Raw genomic sequence first — 19,811 nt, 5'->3', positions numbered from 1 at the left:
AGGATCTGACAAATCAGACAATATCCCAGAAAGATGTCTGTTTCACTTTTCTTGTGGGTACACAAAAAAAACCTTATTTTGACATTTTAAATTCTTCTGAAGAAAGCAACCATGCACATTTGAGTTACCTGTACTTACAGATTTTTTTTTTTTTGGGGGGGGAAAGAGAGAGAGAGCCAGGGAGGGGAGGAACAGAGAAAGAAGGGGAGAGAATCTTAAGCAGCTCCACATGCACTGTGGAGCCCAATGTGGGGTTCGATCTCATGACACAGAGATCATGACCTGAGCCAAAATCAAGAGTCAGAGGCTTAACCAAAGGAGCCATCCAGGTACCCCAATTTTCTTTTTTTTTTTTTTTTTAAAGATTTTATTTATTTACTTGAGAGAGAGAGAGCATGCACATGCACAAGAGAGGCAGGGCGGGTGCCAAAGAGGGAGAGGAAGAAGCTGACTCCCCACCAAGCAGGAAGCCTGATGCAGGGCTCCATACCAGGACCCCACGAGCATGACCTGAGCTGGTCATGGTCAAGTGTCAAGGCAGACACTTAACCAACTGAGCAACCCAGGCACCCCATCAATTTTTTTTAAGATTTTATTTATTTGTCAGAGAGAGAGAGCACGAGTGCATGAGCAGGGGGAGTGCAGGCAAAGGGAGAAGCAGGCTCCTCACTTAGCAAGGAGCCCAATGTGGGACTTGATCCCAGGACCCTAAGATCATGACCTGAGCCACGTACTAACCTACTAAGCCACCCAGGCAACTCACCGATTTTCTTTTTTTTTTTTTTTTTTTTTTAAAGATTTTATTTATTTATTTGACAGAGAGAGATCACAAGTAGGCAGAGAGGCAGAGAGAGAGAGGAGGAAGCAGGCTCCCTGCTGAGCAGAGAGCCCGATGCGGGACTCGATCCCAGGACCCTGAGATCATGACCTGAGCCGAAGGCAGCGGCTTAACCCACTGAGCCACCCAGGCGCCCCCGATTTTCTTCTTTTAAAGAAAGTATTCATCCAGACTTCCCAGACATTGTAAACAGAGTTATAAAGTTCTGTGTTCGGCGTCTAAAATGTGCCAGAGATACCAGTCCAGGCACTTTACCTACTTTCTATACAGAAAGGTGAGTAACACAGCAAGCCAGTGTTGAACCAGATCCCACGCCTCAGAGTGCTACTTCTCAAAGCTCAGGCTCATGTTGTACACATCTTCAACTGCTAACCAGTGTCCCAGCCTTGAATAAGTGGGTCAGCTGGTTCTACCAAAAATTCTTCTTTGTTGCTAACATGGGCTGTGTTCATAATAAATACCTCAGAGAAACAGAAGCGTAAGTATCTTAACTCCATCATGTTTAACTAGTGGGATAAGAAAAACAAACGTATCAACAAAATGAAAAGACAACCAAAGGAATGGGAAACAATATTTGCAAATCATATATAAGATAAGGGGTTAATATCCAAAATACATAAGAAATTCATACAACTCAGCAGCAAAAAAAAACTCCCAATAATCCCATTTTTGAATTGCGCAGAAGACCTTGAACAGACATTTTTCCAAAGAAGATATACAAATGGCCAAAAGGTATATGAAAAGATGTCCAACATGACTAATCAGCAGGAAAATGCAAATGAAAACTACAGTAAGATATCACCTCACACCTGCTAGAATGGTTATTATCAAAAAGACGAGATAACAAATGCTGGTGAGGGTGTGGAGAAAAGGGAACCCTTGGTGGTGGCAATGGAAATTGGTGCAGTCATGACAAAAAACAGTATGGAGGTTTTTCAAAAAGTTAAAAATAGAACTACCACATGATCCCATAATTCTACTCCTGGTTATATACCCAAAAGAAATGAAATCACTATCTCAAAGAAATATCTGCACCTCTATGTTCATTACAGCATATTTATAGTAACCAAAACACAGAAATAACCTAAGTGTCCACTGGCAGATAAATGAATAAAGAAAGTCTGATATATCTATCTCTGTCTACCTACCTATCTATATAATGGAGTATTATTCAGTCATAAGACATCCTGCCATTTTGTAACAACATGGATGTTGTTGAGGACATTATGCTAAGTGAAAGAAGTTAGAGAACGATAAATACTATATGATCTTACTTATATGTAGAATCCAAAATAAATCCAACTCCTATAAAGAAGGTAGAATGGTGGTTGCCAGGGGCTGGGGAGTGGGAGAAGTGGGGAAATATTGGTCAAAGAGTATAAAATTTCCATTATAAGATAAGTAAGTTCTGAGGATGTGACATACAGCACATTGCCTACATTAACAATACTGTTTTATACGCTTGAAAATTGCTAAGAGAATAATGTTAAATGTTCCTGTCAGAAAAAGAAACTTGTAATTTTCTGAGGTGACAGAGGTGTTAACCTCAATGTAGTAATCATTTCACCATATATATATATATATATATAAAATCTCATTGTGCACCTTAAAGTTATACAATGTTATATGCCAATTACATCTCAATAAAGCTGGAAGAAAAAAAGAAAAAGTCATGATCCTCCTCTCTAACACTCCCACTAACCAAGTTATCTCTGTGTTTATCTGGGGTTCAGCCCAAACTACGTATCATTAGTGGTCATTGAGAAATGAAACTAGATGGGGGCGCCTGGGTGGCTCAGTGGGTTAAAGCCTCTGCCTTCTGCTCAGGTCATGATCCCAGGGTCCTGGGATCGAGCCCCGCGTCGGACTCTCTGCTCGGCGGAGAGCCTGCTTCCTCCTCTCTCTCTGCCTGCCTCTCTGCCTACTTGTGATCTCTGTCTGTCAAATAAAATAGAATCTTTAAAAAAAAAAAAAGAAAGAAATGAAACTAGATGGCACGATTCCTTCATTTCAGAAAGAAAGTTAAATTTCATCAACATTTGCATGTATTAATATCTACTGCAAAGACATAAAGCATTACAAGCATTTAATTATTAGAAATTAAGTAAAAATAGAAGAGACTGGTGACAGTTTGATATTTAGACCTACCGTTAAATCTTTAATACACACACATCCCAGGCCTTTAAGCTCTCACCCTGAAATGCTCTTCCCCCAGATATCCATGGAAAGAGGCTGAACAAATAACTTTGTGTGGATAGGCTAACACTAATGAGGCAAAGCTTATAGCAAAACACTGGGCACCAAATATTTATGATAATTCAAGCTTTTCCTACGTATAACGTGGATTTTTCAGAAGCCTTTGCCTGGCCTTAAATTCACTTTCTAACCATTTCTCCCAAGATCTGTCCCTCAAATCTCAAGGATTACAGCCCACACACACATTCAGCCACAGACCTCATAAACCACAAGTAGGCTGATGATCCTGTGAATTCTTGCCTCCCCAAGATCAAAGAGCCAGGAGAAAATCCTTGGATTTGAAACACTGATCTATGAAAAGAAGTCAGAGGCAAACATTCAGGACAGGCCAATGGCAATGGCAAACAGGGAAAATGCCCAATCCTAGATGGAAAGGCTCTGAAGAATACTCCAAATGGATCTGGCTCCTGGATTTAAACTTCCTTACAAAACTATGAAGATTCCCCCACCAGCAACCTCATGTCTTTGATCCTACAGCTCCTTGTAATAAAGGTACTCGTAGTCACTGGAATTTTTATCCAGCACAATAAATAAATAAATAAATAAAATAAGCTCAATCCTAAAACATTTGGTCTGAAAAATATACTCAGTTGCTTCCAGGTTTAAGTACTAAACAAAGCTAATAGGATTTTTAAAAATCTCCCTCATTATCATAATATTCCTATAACACCCTGCATAATTCATGTCCTCTCACACTCCAGTTCGTTCTTCAAAATAGCCCATGAAGTCCACAGGGCAGGGATCATCATCCTCTTTGTTCCCCATGACAACCTTGTAGGCAGCAGAGATCAGTACTGGAATTCAAACCTTCCGATTCAAAATCTTTACTTCTGCCCACCGAACTTTGATGTCGATGAGCGCCACTTTCTTTTGATGGTTCTTGGTTTTGATTTGTTTTTCATAAAAATCCAAAACAACACAGTGGCCATGAGACCCAAATCTCCAGTATTATGTAATTGTAATTAATACTATTTTTTCAATAAATGAAAAATTCAGTGTCACCGAGCCTTGTCGCTTCTCTGTCTCCCACTGTGGTAGCCAGTCTCCAAGATGGCCCCCAAGGATCCTCACTTCCTGGTTTTCAGGCTTTATGCACTCCCTCCCACAGTGAATAGGGCTGACCTATGTAACCAACAGGATATTTTGGAAATGATGATATGTCACTGATGACCCTCCTTGTTCCCTCTTGAACTGCTCACCCTAGAGAAAGCCAGTTGCCATGTTATAGCCATATCCCACAGGCCTAGAAGGAGGTCCATGTGGACAGGAACCCACGCCTCCCGCCAGTAGCCAAGCCCAAACTGCCAATCCTACGGACCATCCTGAAAGCCCCAGACCATCCTCCAGCCCTAGCCTATACTTCAGATGACTGCAAGGCCAGCTGATAACTACAACCCCACAAGAGACCCTGAGCCAGAACCACCCAGCTAAACTATTCCTGAATTCCTGACTCACAGAAAGTATACAAGATAATATATACGTATTGATATTTTAAGCCACTACATTCTGGTTAATTTGTTCCACAAGAATAGAGGACTAATATACCCATATCTCTTTACAAGATTCCAGGCACTCGGTAGACTTGAATTAAGGTAGCAATGAGAGTAATTTTCTGCTGATTGATCCAGACCCCTCAGTTTGACCCTTCTGTATCTAAGCCCATATTAGGATAATCCTATCCTATGGCCACAGGAGGTTATGGAAAAGTGAGAATTAAAGCAGTTTTAGGTCTTATTTATCTTAAAAATCCCCAAGACTATTGGAGGTTCTTTGCCTACTATCTAATAAGTAAGAAAGACTTTCTTTCCCCTGGCTTGTTCTGGAATACTGTCAACAGAGTAGTAATACATGAACTACAAAATGCCTAGTGCTGCGTTACATTCAGCAGTGTGGGGCCTAGCCTGGGGTTCTTGGTGGATTCTCAGTTCATCGGGCTAATCTGTAAAGTAAGAGAAACCTGTGAGCCAGGACAGCCCACCTATGGGCAATAGGGATATGCAAACAGGAACCTGAGAACAACTCTGGCTTTAGTTATAACACCACTCCCTTTGAAAAAATTCAAGTAAGATCTGTAAATTAATAACATCCATGCTAATTTTCTGGTCTCAACCATTACACTATGGTTATGAAAGATGTTAATATCAGGGGAAGCTGGGTAAAGGCACACAAGTACCCTGTGCGCTATTTTCGTCCCCCCTCATCTGAGGTTTCGTTTTCTATGGTTTCAGTTACCCATGGTCAAATGTGGTCAGGAAGCAGATGCTTCTCCTTCTGACCTATTATCAGAAAGTCAATAGTAGCCTAATGCTGCGTCACAGTGCCTACTGTCATTCACCTCGCTTCATCTATTCACACAAGCATTTTATCATCTCACATCATCACGAGTTGGGTGAGTATAGAACGATAAGGTATTCTGAGAGAGAAGACATTCACATAACTTGTATAATTGTTCTATTCTATCACTAGTTATGGCTGTTAATCTCTGACTGTGCCTAACTTATAAATTAAACTTTCACAGATATATAGGTATAGGACAAAACATAGTGTATATATAGGGTTCAATACTATAAAACACAGTTGGGGCGCCTGGGTAGCTCAGTGGGTTGGGCCGCTGCCTTCGGCTCAGGTCATGATCTCGCGATCCTGGGATCGAGTCCCATATCGGGCTCTCTGCTCAGCACGGAGCCTGCTTCCTCCTCTCTCTCTCTGCCTGCCTCTCTGCCTACTTGTGATCTCTCTCTCTGTCAAATAAATAAATAAAATCTTTTAAAAAAAAATACTATAAAACACAGTATAGATAGGTTTCAGAGTATATATGGGGTTTTTGGAATGCATCACCCATGGATGTCACAAACTATTTCAAAATAAAAAAGTTTAAAAAATAAAATACATTTAAAGCAACAACAAAAAAAGAATATTGCCATTAAAATACAAATGACACTAAATCCATTCCTTGAAGGGCTCCTTGAAAGGTGTAGTTTTCCAGAATGTACTTGGAAAGGCTGTTCTGACATGGTCATGAAAGGAGTCTAGCTTGATTTCAAACCTCCTATTCCCTGGTAGGCAGACATCAAGTGTTTGGGAATACACTATGCCTTATGTTCTCAGCCCCTCATGAAGTGAGTGATTTAGATGAGAATATGAGCAAAGGTGATACATAAGAGTTGATGAGGTGACACTATCCCCCTCTTCCCCTGCCTGGGAGGCCAGTGTTATAAGCTCAAGGGAGTCAGGACCCCCAAGTCAGCAAATGGAGTAGATCCCCTCCAACCCACATCGTACTTTGGTGAGATTAACTTCGTGGTAAGCCACAGAGGTTCTGAGTTTGTGTGCTGCAGCAGCTAGTATTTAAGATAATCCCAATAAAGATTTCCATTCAGAAAATAACCCAGGACTTCTAAGAAAAAAAGCAAAATTGTTAAAATTGATCAGGTCACAATATCATCAGAAGGAAAAATGAAAATATCTAAACCTCCTCCATATCTAGATGTTCCTTCCATTATCCAATAGAAATACACCAGCAGGTAAAGATGTGTTTACAAGCTTGTTTCTGCCATACTGCCTGTGTTAGAAAAAAAATAAAAACTAAATCAAATAGGGAAGAATACAGCAAACAGGGAAAGACGATAGCCATTCAGTGAAAGATTCTCTATGGTCCCCACAACAATCTCCCTGATGTGTGTGTGCTCTGCCCACACTTCCCTCCAGCTGAACTCAACCCGCAGGGCCCACAGCCATGCCGTGCACACGGGAAGACCCAATCAATGAGAACTTTCTGTGACGGATGACAGCCCATCCTGACACAGGATAATGCAGATATGGCAATTTGTTATACTATCCTCTGTGAGTTTGAAGTTTGCTATAATACAAAGTTGTAAAAATGATATTTCAGAAAAACTGCCATAATTAAAACTGACTAACCCTTGTAATAAACAGAAATTATCATGCTCACTAAAAGGGGAAGAAAAAACTAACCCAGGCACATAAAGCAATTGATCTAGTACATCTGTGGTTAGAATGGGCTATTAGCTGATTAACTCATTAGTCTACTATAATCACTCACATAAACTCAGTGGTAATCAAAGCTATTTGTATCTAGATTAACTTAACAGAGTTCCTGAGCTTGTCTGGAAAACAAAGATACTGAATAGGAAATATTCCCTCATTTCCTACACTGCCTTATAAACCCTAAAATTCAGGGTTCTTGTCTTGGTATAACTGAAATTAAATTTAAATGTGATTATCATAACATAGCTAAATATCCTAAAAACCAAAAACCCTCTCTGAAATAACTTTATAATTTAAATTACAGATTAAAATAAAATAGATGGGGGCACCTGGGTGACTCAGTCATTAAGTGTCTGCCTCCGGCTCAGGTCATGATCCCAGGGTTCTGGGATCAAGCTCTGAATCGGGCTCCCCGCTCGGTGGAAAGCCTGTCTCTCCCTCTCCCATTCCCCCTGCCTGTGTTCCTTCTCTCGCTGTGTCTCTCTCCGTCAAATAAATAAATAAAATCTTAAATTAAAAATAAATAACATTGGGCGCCTGGGTGGCTCAGTGGGTTAAGCCGCTGCCTTCGGCTCAGGTCATGATCTCAGGGTCCTGGGATCGAGGCCCGCATCGGGCTCTCTGCTCAGCAGGGAGCCTGCTTCCTCCTCTCTCTCTCTCTGCCTGCCTCTCTGCCTACTTGTGATCTCTTTCTGTCAAATAAATAAATAAAAATCTTTTAAAAATAAATAAATAAATAACATAGATCAATGGAACAGAATAGAGAGCCCAGAAATAGACCCTCAACTCTATGGTCAACTAATCTTTGACAAAGCAGGAAAGAATGTCCAATGGAAAAAAGACAGTCTCTTCAACAAATGGTATTGGGAAAATTGGACAGTCACATGCAGAAAAATGAAATTGGACCATTTCCTTAAATCACACACAAAAATAGACTCAAAATGGATGAAAGACCTCAATGTGAAAAAGGAATCCATCAAAATCCTTGAAACACAGGCAGCAACCTCTCCAACCTCAGCCACAGCAACTTCTTCCTAGAAATATCGCCAAAGGCAAGGGAAGCAAGGGCAAAAATGAACTACTGGGACTTCATCAAGATCAAAAGCTTTTGCACAGCAAAGGAAACAGTCAACAAAACTAAAAGACAACTGACAGAATGGGAGAAAATATTTGCAAACAACATATCAGATACAGGGCTAATATCCAAAATCTATAAGGAACTTATCAAACTCAACACCCAAAGAACAAATAATCCAATCAAGAAATGAGCAAGGACATGAACAGACATTTCTGCAAAGAAGACATCCAGATGGCCAACAGAGACATAAAAAAGTGCTCCGCATCACTCGGCATCAGGGAAATACAAATCAAAATCACAATGAGATACCACCCCACACCAGTCAGAATGGCTAAAATTAACAAGTCAGGAAATGACAGATGCTGGCGAGGATGCGGAGAAAGGGGAACCCTCCTACACTGTTGGTGGGAATGCAAGCTGGTGCAACCACTCTGGAAAACAGCATGGAGGTTCCTCAAAAAGTTGAAAATAGAGCTACCCTACAACCCAGCATTCACACTACTGGGTATTTACCCTAAAGACACAAATGTAGTGATCCAAAGGGGCACATACACCTGAATGTTTATACCAGCAATGTCCACCATAGCCAAACTATGGAAAGAATCTAGATGTCCATCAACAGATGAATGGATAAAGAAGATGTGATACACATACACACACACACACACACACACACACACACACACACAATGGAATACTATGCAGCCATCAAAGAAATCTTGCCATTTGCAACGACATGGATGGAACTAGAGGGTATTATGCTGAGTGAAATAAATCAATCAGAAAGACAACTATCATATGATCTCCCAGATATGAAGAATTTGAGAGGCAATGTGGGGGGTTTGGGGGACAGGGAAGGAAAAAATGAAACAAGATGGGACCGGAAGGGAGACAAACCATAAGAGACTCTTAATCTCACAAAACAAACTGAGAGTTGCTGTGCAAGGGGGCTAGGGGGAGGGTCATTGGATTATGGACATTGGGGAGGGTATGTGCTATGGTGAGTGCTGTGAAATGTGTAAACGATTCACAGACCTGTACTCCTGGGGCTAATAATACATTATATGTTAATAAAAAATAAAAAATGTTTAAAAAAAGAAAAATTAATTAATTAATTAAAATAAATAGATGCATGATCCATACACATGTATTCATTTTCCCAGCTGTGACTATTTTTTAAAATAAAAATGATAATAATAATAATATAATCTTAACCAAAAAACTGTTAATACTGAGTAATGTTCAAGAAAGGAGGTTCTTTTAACACTGTAAGATACTTTGATTTCCATATGTATAAAACTGAAGATTCCCTTATTAAGCTAACCTTTTACTCAACGAAATTTTTTTTCCAGCCTGTCAAACTCAGACAATGCCTCAGACTCTGAGATACACAGGTTCAAGAGACAAGCCAGGGATTCCCAGAGCTTTGGCCTGGAGAAATACCACAGAATGAGGAAGCTCCAAAGAATAGCTTTGCAAGCAGGTACTGAGGGACTCTGGTCAATACCATCCAACCTTTGGGAAGAAAAGGAACACACAGACTTGTAAACCTCGGGGCAACTATAGAGTGAACCAAAGGTGCACTTCCAAGATCAAACAGCAAGGACATGGACACCTTCTAAAAAAGCTAACTCCCAGAGTCACCTACTGGTCTGAGAAATCCTGAGGCTTTGTTTGTTTAAACAGACCACAAAATAAATCAGAAACACGGTAGTTAAGGAAATTCAGTCAGAAATCAGAGGCAGGGGACGCCTGGGTGGCTCAGCTGGTTAAGCGGCTGCCTTCGGCTCAGGTCATGATCCCAGCGTCCTGGGATCGAGTCCCACATCGGACTCCTTGCTCAGCGGGGAGCCTGCTTCTCTGTCTGTCTCTGCCTGCCACTCAGTCTGTGTGTGCTTGCTCTCACACTCTCTCTCTCTCTCTCTGACAAATAAATAAATTAAAAATATATATTAAGAAAAAAAAGAAATCAGAGGCAGTGCAGTCTGAAAAACAGTCTTCTGTTGGAATGCAGCTCTCCCACCTAATGGCCATGTCTCATGACCTTGAACCAGTCATTTAAGGTGAGGACTGAGCTGCTCCTCTCCCTCAGTCCTTGTGAGGGTCACATGTGTAGATGTGGAACTTAAAAACTGTCAGTTCTCAAATCCATTTTTATTAATAATGATAGTCTGCTATTTATTACAATCCTCCTTTGTATATAACAATTTCATTTTTGAAAAGCAAGGTTTACTTTTAGAGTTATAGACTTCAAAAAAGAAACCGTTTCATAATATTCATTTGAAAAAGAAAAGAAACTTTTGGAAAGAACACCAGAGCTATTGGGGGGTGCCTAACTGGCTCAGTCAATAGAGGATGTGAGTGACTCTTGGTCTCAGGGTTTCAAGTTCAAGCCCTACGTTGGGTGTAGAGATTACTTAAAAATTTTTTTAATAAAATAAAATAAGAGTGTTTGGGTGGTAAGTTGGTTAAGTGCTCAACTCCTGGTTTTATGATCATAGGGTCATGAGATGGAGGACACGGACCCACATCAGGCTCCATGCTCAGCATAGAGTCTGTTTAAGATTTTCTCTTCCTCTCCCTCTGCCCCTCCACCCCATGCTCACATGCTCTCTCCCTTGCTCTTGCTCTCTCTCTCTAAAATAAATAAATCTTTCTAAAAAATGAAATGAAATAAAATAAAGACAGAATACCAGAGCTACTACCCAAAGTTAGATGGCAGATCAGAAGTTTATGAACTTTCAAACAAGCAGGCTTTCTGTCTGATTTGCCTCTCACATTAATTAGAAGCCACTGAGAAGTAAAATGATTCAGTTTTATAAACTTCCTTAATTTCTAGAGTATTTTTATTTCATACTCAAAAGTGAAACTGAGCTACTACTTCATTTATCTGTACACTTTAGATCAATATTAAAATTCAAACAAAGATAACTTATGGAATCTGGCCCTTGTTCTTAATAGCCGGTAACAGAGTATTGAGCCATGACATACTCATCACATCCACAGCTGAATGAGCCCTTTTTGCTCCAGGAGGTTTCAGCCACCCTGGCAAAAATTTGATTTCTGGGGCACCTGGCTGGCTCAGTCAGAAGAGCATGGGACTCTCAATCTCGCAGTCACGAGTTCAAGCCCCAAGTTGGGTGTAGAGAATACCTAAATAAAACTTTTTTTAAAAAATTAGATTTCTACAGCAAATCAGCCAGCCTGTTCCCAAGCATCTCCCCCACCCCACCCGAATCCCCAGCATGACCTCGTCCCTCACATCTGAGGTATGCCACACTGAAGAAGTGAGACCCAAGGGCCCAAGGGAGGCTGGAAATACTGAACCTGGCAAGGCCCTTGTCGTAGTCTTCCCCGACACCCTGTCCAGCGACACACTTCATAAACAATTGGAACAAGAAGGGTCACTTCATTAAGTCCCTGCAAGAGTGTTTGCCCTTGCCCCTTACCCATCACTACCTTCTGAGGCCCTCAGGCTATATCTGACTTGGTCCAAAATCTGGATGGGCCCATGCAGGCTTACCTGCCAATTCCCAAAAATAAGCCAAGCAGGAATCAGAAAGGAAAAGTGTTGCCAAGGACCCCACCTGACTTCTAACCTTCCCAGGAGCTACTCTACCAGACTTAACACATAAAACAGATATGGGACTTTTCCCTCACTGCTTTACAGAATATTTTACTCTTAACAACTACCATGTTCCTGGTAGTATTTATTGACAATCCCACAAAGTGCCTAGAAGTACACTTAATTTTAAGGATGGGGTACATGAGAATATACAAAAACCTAAATGCAGACCCTTTTGAACGCTTTCCCCTTGACCCATCTCTGACATCAGCCCTGGCTGCTGCAGACAGTTGCATGCAAGCTCCAGCTCGGTTGACAGCCAGACTCCTCAAGCACTGAGGGTCTTTGCGCCTCAGATCTTCTAGGAAGCCACGCAATTCTGCTCACCTGTTTGGATAGCCAATGGGGACAGGACCCAGTAGCTAAAGGCCCCACCTCCCATCCTCTGGACTGACAACCCCGGAAGACATTCTGTACTCTTTAATAAGTGGGCTGGTTAAAAATATAGCAGTTACACCCCCATCTCTATATAACTATAAGAATCTGGTGAGCCCTATGCCCTAATCCTTTGGAGCTACATTCCTGGCTACATCTTGTGTTATACCCCAAAAGAAGGAATTCTTACCAGATCCAATTAGAACAGTGGTTTTTAGCATTAGCTGCATGCTGGAACCCCTGGGGGACCTTTGTAAAGTCTTGGTATTCAGACTCCTTTCCAGAAAAATAACACTGAACTATCTCAGGGTAGGGCAGGCTGCCCAGGCCTCACCCTTATTATACCAGGACCCATGAGTTCCAACACTGGCCAGGAGGGTAGTCAGCCCAGCCCTGCAGAGAGGGCCAAAAGAAGCACTGAGGCCACTCTTAAGGGGCTCAGTCTTGAGAGTTTAAGACAGATCCTCTCTTTATCAGAATGTACTGGAGACAAAGGATCCATGAAAGTGGGGAGGCAGATAAATGGATTATGTACCAACAGTCTTTGCTTTTCTGTAACTGGAATCACACTACAAGTATTCTTTAGAGAAATGCTCATTTCATACAATAATATAGCCACTATGTTTTCTCATATAAGTCCATATACTTCTATTGCATTCGATTTTTTAAAACTAACTGGCCAGCTGTAACACCTTTGTTGAAAACCCACCTCTTGCCCAATGATCTGAAACGCTGCCTTTATTACATACCAAACTTCTCCTAAATAATTCTTTCAGGTCTCTCATCTAGTTTGCTAATAGTTTCTCTCTTGCTCTGCACCATTTGTTTTCATTACTAGAGTGTTGTAATACATTCTGATATCTAGGAAGGTCAGGATGTTCTGTGAGGTTTTTTTTAATTACATTTATCTAATTCCATCGGAATTTATTTTAAGGTATAGTATAAGGTAAAGATCCAAAATGATTAATTTTCCATTACTGCCAACTAGTTGCCCAATTACTGCTTACTGAGACATCCTTCCATCTATTAATCTGTAATGCCTACTTGGTAAAATAACATATTCTTACACAGTAAATAGCACATATTCGATTCTCAACTGCCTATTGCCTTCCTTTAACTGGTCTAAGATTGCTGTCCCTGGGGAACTTACATGCTAGCATGGAAATAAAGAGTAAGCTTTCCAAAATAAATAACCAACAGACACAGTTATAACATTTTGGAAGGTGATAAGCCTTGCAAAGAAGAGGTGGAGAGGGTAAGGGACACAGGGAATACAGTGCAAGAATGGAGGTAGAACAGGCTGCAGTCTGAAGTAAGGTGCTGAGGGTAGAGGGAGCAGAGGTACAGGCTTTGTTATGAAGAAGGACGGCAAGGATAGGAGGCCACAGTAATTTAAGGAATAGAGGAGACCTTTTAAAAACACTGCTCCTGATGTGGGCCCCTCTAAGTTGATGACGCCACCATCCCCTCGTCACTTCCACCAGAAACCAAACCACCCATCTGCCATGATCAAGCAGTCCCCTCCTTTCTGGCTCGTTGTCCCCGCTGCCCATCTGAATGACACTCGGATACCGTCTATACTGGTCAAAGGCCATGCTCACCTCTCAGGCCCCCGCCTCTCCTGTCTTGCCCAGTCCAATCTAAGAGGGTCAAAGCTAAGGAGCAAACATGACCTTCCCATCCTGCTGAACTATCCACAGTGGCTGCACCCTGACAAATGACCAAGCCCCAAGCTCCTTACCGGGACCCTGGATACCACTGTCATTCTTCCATCCCATCTGCCTGCCTCTCCCCACGTGCAGCCTTCTCGCCACGAGACTGAAACTGCTTGTTATCCCATTGGACAGGTTCAAGCCTCCCTCCCCTTGTTCATGCTCTTCCAGGAACATGCCAGCTCCTGCCCAAGCTTTCAGACCCAGCCACCTCTTCTTCACTCTTCAAGACTCAACTCAGATATTTGATATCTACTCATGGACATCTGTTTGGATGACCAATTCCCCACCCAAAGTTCTGTGTATTCCACTCCCTCCCTCAGCACCAGGAAAATGTTGCCTCTCAGAACTGTCCCAGTGTGATTTCCACCTCCCTAAAGAAAGGAAGCTTGCCTGACTTCTCTTTCTTGTTTCCATGACTAAACCAGAAATCAGGCACATGAAGAGTACAGTCAACAATACTTACTTGTGAGAAGGGGGAAAAAAAAACGTAACTGGCCCAATTTCTACATATACAGGTATGGATCAAGAACAGAAATGAGCCTCCTACTCAAAGCAAATGGAAATACCAGTACGTGGGCACCTGGGTGGCTCAGTGGGTTAAGCCGCTGCCTTCGGCTCAGGTCATGATCTCAGAGTTCTGGGATCGAGTCCCGCATCGGGCTCTCTCCTCAGCGGAGAGCCTGCTTCCCTCTCTCTCTCTCTGCCTGCCTCTCCATCTACTTGTGATTTCTCTCTGTCAAATAAATAAATAAAATCTTTTAAATAAATAAATAAATAAATAAATAAAAATTAAAAAAAATCTCTATTAAAAAAAAAAAAAGAAATACCAGTACGTTCTGGAAGATATATATTCATAATGCAAATATTATTTGCATTTGTTATTTCTGCAATACTTGGCCTTTGAGACTTTCAGGTTGGCTGATAAGAGGAGCAGAGAAAGCCCGCAATCCTTTCCCCCACTGTCAGGGCTTTACTTTGTTCTGCTGACCTGAAGTTAAATCTGAATGTAAGCGGTTCTCTCAGGCCAGAGCTGAGGAACCTGAAATGCAATCGGTTCATAAGGCTTATTAACATGTGTGCCCTCCTCAGCCAGCATCTGATCTCCATCAAGGTGCACAGAGACCAATGATTGCACAGTGCCTAACAGTCTCCAGTGGGGACTGCAAAACCATTTGGGGGTGTGGGGTTCTTGCAGAGAATAAAGGCCTAAGGGAAAACATTTCAACAGAGAGAGCCAATGAGGGCAGATGAAGGAGGTTGTATAAATAGCCAACTATCGGGATGCCTGGGTGGCTCAATCGGTTAAGCCACTGCCTTCGGCTTGGATCATGATCCTGGGATTCTGGGATCAAGTCCTGCATCGGGCTCCTTGCTTGGCGGGGAGCCTGCTTCTCTCTTCGCCTCTGGCTGCCACTCTGCGTGCTTGTGCGCTCACTCGCGCGCTCTCTCTCTCTCTCTCTGACAAATAAATAAATAAATAAAATCTTAAAAAAAAAAAAATAGCCAACTGTCAACATTACCAAATCTAAGATTCTAGACCTAAAAAGGTCCCCAAGGATCCACTTTGCCAAACCCTCTAACCTGAAACACAAAGACACCAAACCTGAGCTCCATGATGTAGCCAAGGTCACCCAGTAGCCATTAAGCCAGAATTCCCAACTACCCAACTCCCAGGCTGCTTTAGGCTACTCCTCTCTTCTTTCCTTCAAGCTCCTCAAGAGACTTCAGGAGGAAAAATAAAGAAAGGAGGGAAAAGCTATATACTCTGTATTGTGTGTATTCCCCCAGCATTTAATTGAGACAGATGGGGTGAAGAGTAGACAGTGTGCCTGGGAACAGACCCACCCTCCATGCCAAGATGCTAACTGATTCACCAGTGTTTACCTGCAGCCCAAACACAGTGTTCAAGCCCATAATGACATTTTTCTTCTACAGCAGCCACTTTTCTCTTACAGGAAAAAATGCCAGGCCATGCCAGCAGCCAGTTCATCCCAAGCCCTGTAACCACAAAGACACGGCTCACAGTGAAGGTTGGACATAGTTTGCCGGCTCTTGCCTTTGCCTCTCTCAGAGCCTTGGGGACAAATGTGAGTTGGTACTCATAAGACCAACATCTCTAAGACCAGCAGAGGCAATCTGAAGGCCCAGACAGCATCACTTCAAATGCCAAATACTGTGTATCCCTAGAAAAGATGCAGGGAAAAAACCTCAGAATTACTATCTACGCCGCAATCCTAAATCAAGGCCTGAAACAAGTTAACGTGTGCTCTGCTGAATGCTGAAATACCAGCATTTCATTTTCAGAGCCTTAACATATATAGTACTTCAACTACTAAGAACAAAAATCCACGAAAGCCCCAAACCAGCTCCTGGTTGTGGTTACCGCTGTTACTGTCTTTCAGGCTGGAGGCCACAGGCCTTTTCTCTAGGAATCACAATTTATGAAAGTCCCATTCCCACCAAACACTGTTTCAGCCAGGAATGAGATCCCCAACACATTCTAAATGTTAAGATATCTCTGTGGTTCCTCTGTAGTCCACTGTTAATCAACAAGCCAGGAGGAATTTTCACAAGGTTGTTATTTAGCATTAGAAACAAAACGCTTGAAACACCCACTGACAGTAACACAGAGACATTGTTTCTAGGTATTAAGATCACATCTCCAAAGCTCACAGGAGCCAGTGTTTAAGTGGACTGCATTTTTCTAGGACTTGTAGGAAGACACAACTGGCCATGTGCCTTAGGCTCTGGTGGAAGGCTGCAAGAGATCCAAGAGTTCTGAATTTATGCATTTATTTATCTTTAGAGAATTCCATATCCTGTGACTTCATAAAGTAAGCTGGGTTCTGACCTAATTCCTTTCCTTCTTCCCTTGATTGGCCTAATGTCATGCATCCGTATAGAACTAATTTATCACCAATCTATCCCGGGTACTGAAATAGGCTTGGAATGAATTCCTGGACATACTTCTCACCTCACACAATGCCAGAGCCAAGGAAGGGATCCAAAAGGAGAAATGAGCAAGTCTTTCAGTCTTTCAGGTCTATTATTCTTAACCTTTCGTGATTCCTCCTCCGGTTTCATTTCATTAAATTCTATTAAGACAGACATGAAAGAAGCCTAAAAGAAAAGTTGGCTGAGCCTACCTGGTATTTTATTCACAGTTCATATCTGGGTGGAAGGTCTACATTTTCAGCTCCTTAAAAATGATGAGTTCTCCCAAAATATCTCTCTCCTGAATAAAGATATACACTTTTGAGGCAATTTGTCATAAATAGTAATTCTCACTCAGTGAGATGCTAACTTTGCGCAAATACCAGTAAAACTTCCACATACCGAATGGGATGACAACTTTTCCAGCGTAAAGATTCAGAGCCAATATTAACATTTGCTAATGTTAATACTGTTAATATTATTAATATTGTTATATATTTATAACATTATTTATATGTTATATAAACATGTAATACATATATATGTAAAAATATATAAACATATAATACATATATAACATTATTTATGTTTTATAAACATATAATGTATTTATATTTAACAATATATTATTGTTAATATTGTTAATGTTGCTGTATTATTCTCTACACTTTTGGCATGTTTGAAATACTTCAAATTTTTAAAATAATAATAAAAATTACTGCCTAGAAAATCTACATCCACAAAAAAATGTAAAAAAAAAAAAAGGATGATTTTTGCATCATTGTTAGTAACAATAAAAAACTGTCAATAATCCCATAAATCCATCAAAAGGAGAACAGTAAACAAAATACAGTATCTTCATAAAATAGAATCCTACCTGCAGAGAAAGGGGAACCCTCCTACGCTGTTGGTGGGAATGCAAGCTGGTGCAACCACTCTGGAAAACAGCATGGAGGTTCCTGAAAAAGCTGAAAATAGAGCTACCCTACGACCCAGCAATCATACTACCGGGTATTTACCCTAAAGATACAAATGTAGTGATCCAAAGGGGCACATGCATCCAAATGTTTATAGCAGCAATGTCCACAAAAGCCAAACTATGGAAAGAACCTAGATGTCCATCAACAAATGAATAAATAAAGAAGATGTGGTATATATATACAATGGAATACTATGCAGCCATCAAAAGAAATGAAATCTTGCCATTTGTGACGACATGGATCGAACTAGAGGGTATTATGCTTAGAGAAATAAGTCAAAAATCTGAGAAAGACAACTATCATACGATCTCCCTGATATGAGGAAGTGGAGATGCAACATGGGGGTTGTGAGGGGTAGGAAAAGAATAAATGAAACAAGATGGGATTGGGAGGGAGACAAACCATAAGAGACTCTTAATCTCACAAAACAAAATGAGGGTTGCAGGGCAGGTGGGTGGAGGGAGAGGGTGAAAAAGAATCCTACCTTGCAGTTAAAATGAATGAATTAATTGTAACAAAACAAGTTATACTGCTAGATAAAAGAAGCATGTCTCAGAACAGTATATACACTATAATACCATTTAGGTAAAGGACATGTGCAAACACACACGTATATACACACATACATGTATACACACACATGTACATGCACACGCACACACTGAATCTAGTCTTAAAGAAACCCAAACTGAGAGATGCCATTCAACAGACAAATGGACAGGGGCACCTAGGTGGCTCAGTGGGTTAAGCCTCTGCCTTCGGCTCAGGTCATGATCTCAAGGTCCTGGTATCCAGTCCCACATCAGGCTCTCTGCTCAGCAGGGAACCTTGCTTCCCCCTCTCTCTCTGACCTGCCTCTCTGACTCTCTGCCTACTTGTGATCGCTCTCTTTCTGTCAAATAAATAAATAAAATCTTTTAATAAATAAATAAATAAAGGACAAATGGATAAAGCAACTGTGGTCCATATATACGATGGAATATTACTCAGCCATCATAAAGGATGAATATCCAACTTCTGTATCAACATGGGTGGAACTGGAGGAGATTATGCTGAGTGAAATAAGTCAAGCAGAGTAAGTCAATTATCATATGGTTTCACTTACTTGTGGAACATAAGGAATAGCATGGAGGACATTAGGAGAAGAAGGGGAAAATGAAGAGGGGGGAATCAGAACTATGGACTCCGAGAAACAAATGGAGAGTTTGGGGGTTGGGGGGGAGGAACGGTTAGCCAGGTGATGGGTATTAAGGACGGCACGTATTGCATGGAGCACTGGGTGATATACGCAAACAATGAATCATGAAACACGACATCAAAAACTAATGATGTACTCGGGCGCCTGGGTGGCTCAGTGGGTTAAGCCGCTGCCTTCGGCTCAGGTCATGATCTCAGAGTCCTGGGATCGAGTCCCGCATCGGGCTCTCTGCTCAGCAGAGAGCCTGCTTCCCTCTCTCTCTCTCTCTGCCTGCCTCTCCATCTACTTGTGATTTCTCTCTGTCAAATAAATAAATAAAAATCTTTATTAAAAAAAAAAACAAAACTAATGATGTACTGTATGGTGACTAATGTAACATAAATAAATAAATAAATAAATAAATAAATAAATAAATAAAATTTAACACATGGGTCTGAACCACTTTAAAAGACCAGTTATGGGGAGCATCTGGGTGGCTCAGTGGGTTAAGCCTCTGCCTTCAGCTTAAGTCATGTTCCCATGGTCCTGGGATCGAGCCCCACATCGGGCTTTCTGCTCAGCGGGGAGCCGGCTTCCTCCTCTCTCTCTCTGCCTCTCTGCCTATGTGTGATCTCTATCCATCAAACAAATAAATTTTAAAAATAAAACAAAGTAAAATAAAATAATAAATAATAAATTAAAAGACCAGTTATGGGATAATCACTCAAAGGTAAACATAGTCTGAGGATTGGATGGTACAGAAATGGCAGTGGTAATTTTCTGCTTTTAATGGATGTTTTGAGGTTTTGTAAGAGATGTCTTTGT

At 41.3% G+C, this 19,811-nt stretch overlaps 1 protein-coding gene across 4 annotated transcripts in view; it reads right to left on the bottom strand.

Annotated features, from left to right (window-relative positions):
- Positions 1-19,811, bottom strand: part of DTD1 (D-aminoacyl-tRNA deacylase 1) — a 179,096-nt gene that overhangs the window by 117,386 nt on the left and 41,899 nt on the right. The window contains exon 5 of one of the 4 annotated variants that reach the window (XM_032351517.1): positions 17,065-17,130. The exons of the other annotated variants lie outside the window; for them this stretch is intronic. Coding sequence (XP_032207408.1) covers positions 17,080-17,130 — 51 coding nt within the window. The 3' untranslated portion in view covers positions 17,065-17,079. Of the gene's footprint in view, positions 1-17,064; positions 17,131-19,811 lie in introns of those variants that run through there. 4 annotated transcript variants of the gene reach the window in all.

The sequence above is a fragment of the Mustela erminea genome, chromosome 7, assembly GCF_009829155.1.
Source record: "Mustela erminea isolate mMusErm1 chromosome 7, mMusErm1.Pri, whole genome shotgun sequence".
Lineage (NCBI taxonomy): Eukaryota > Metazoa > Chordata > Mammalia > Carnivora > Mustelidae > Mustela > Mustela erminea.
The sequence above is the reverse complement of the archived record's forward strand: the minus strand, read 5'-3'. Positions and strand labels throughout refer to the sequence as shown.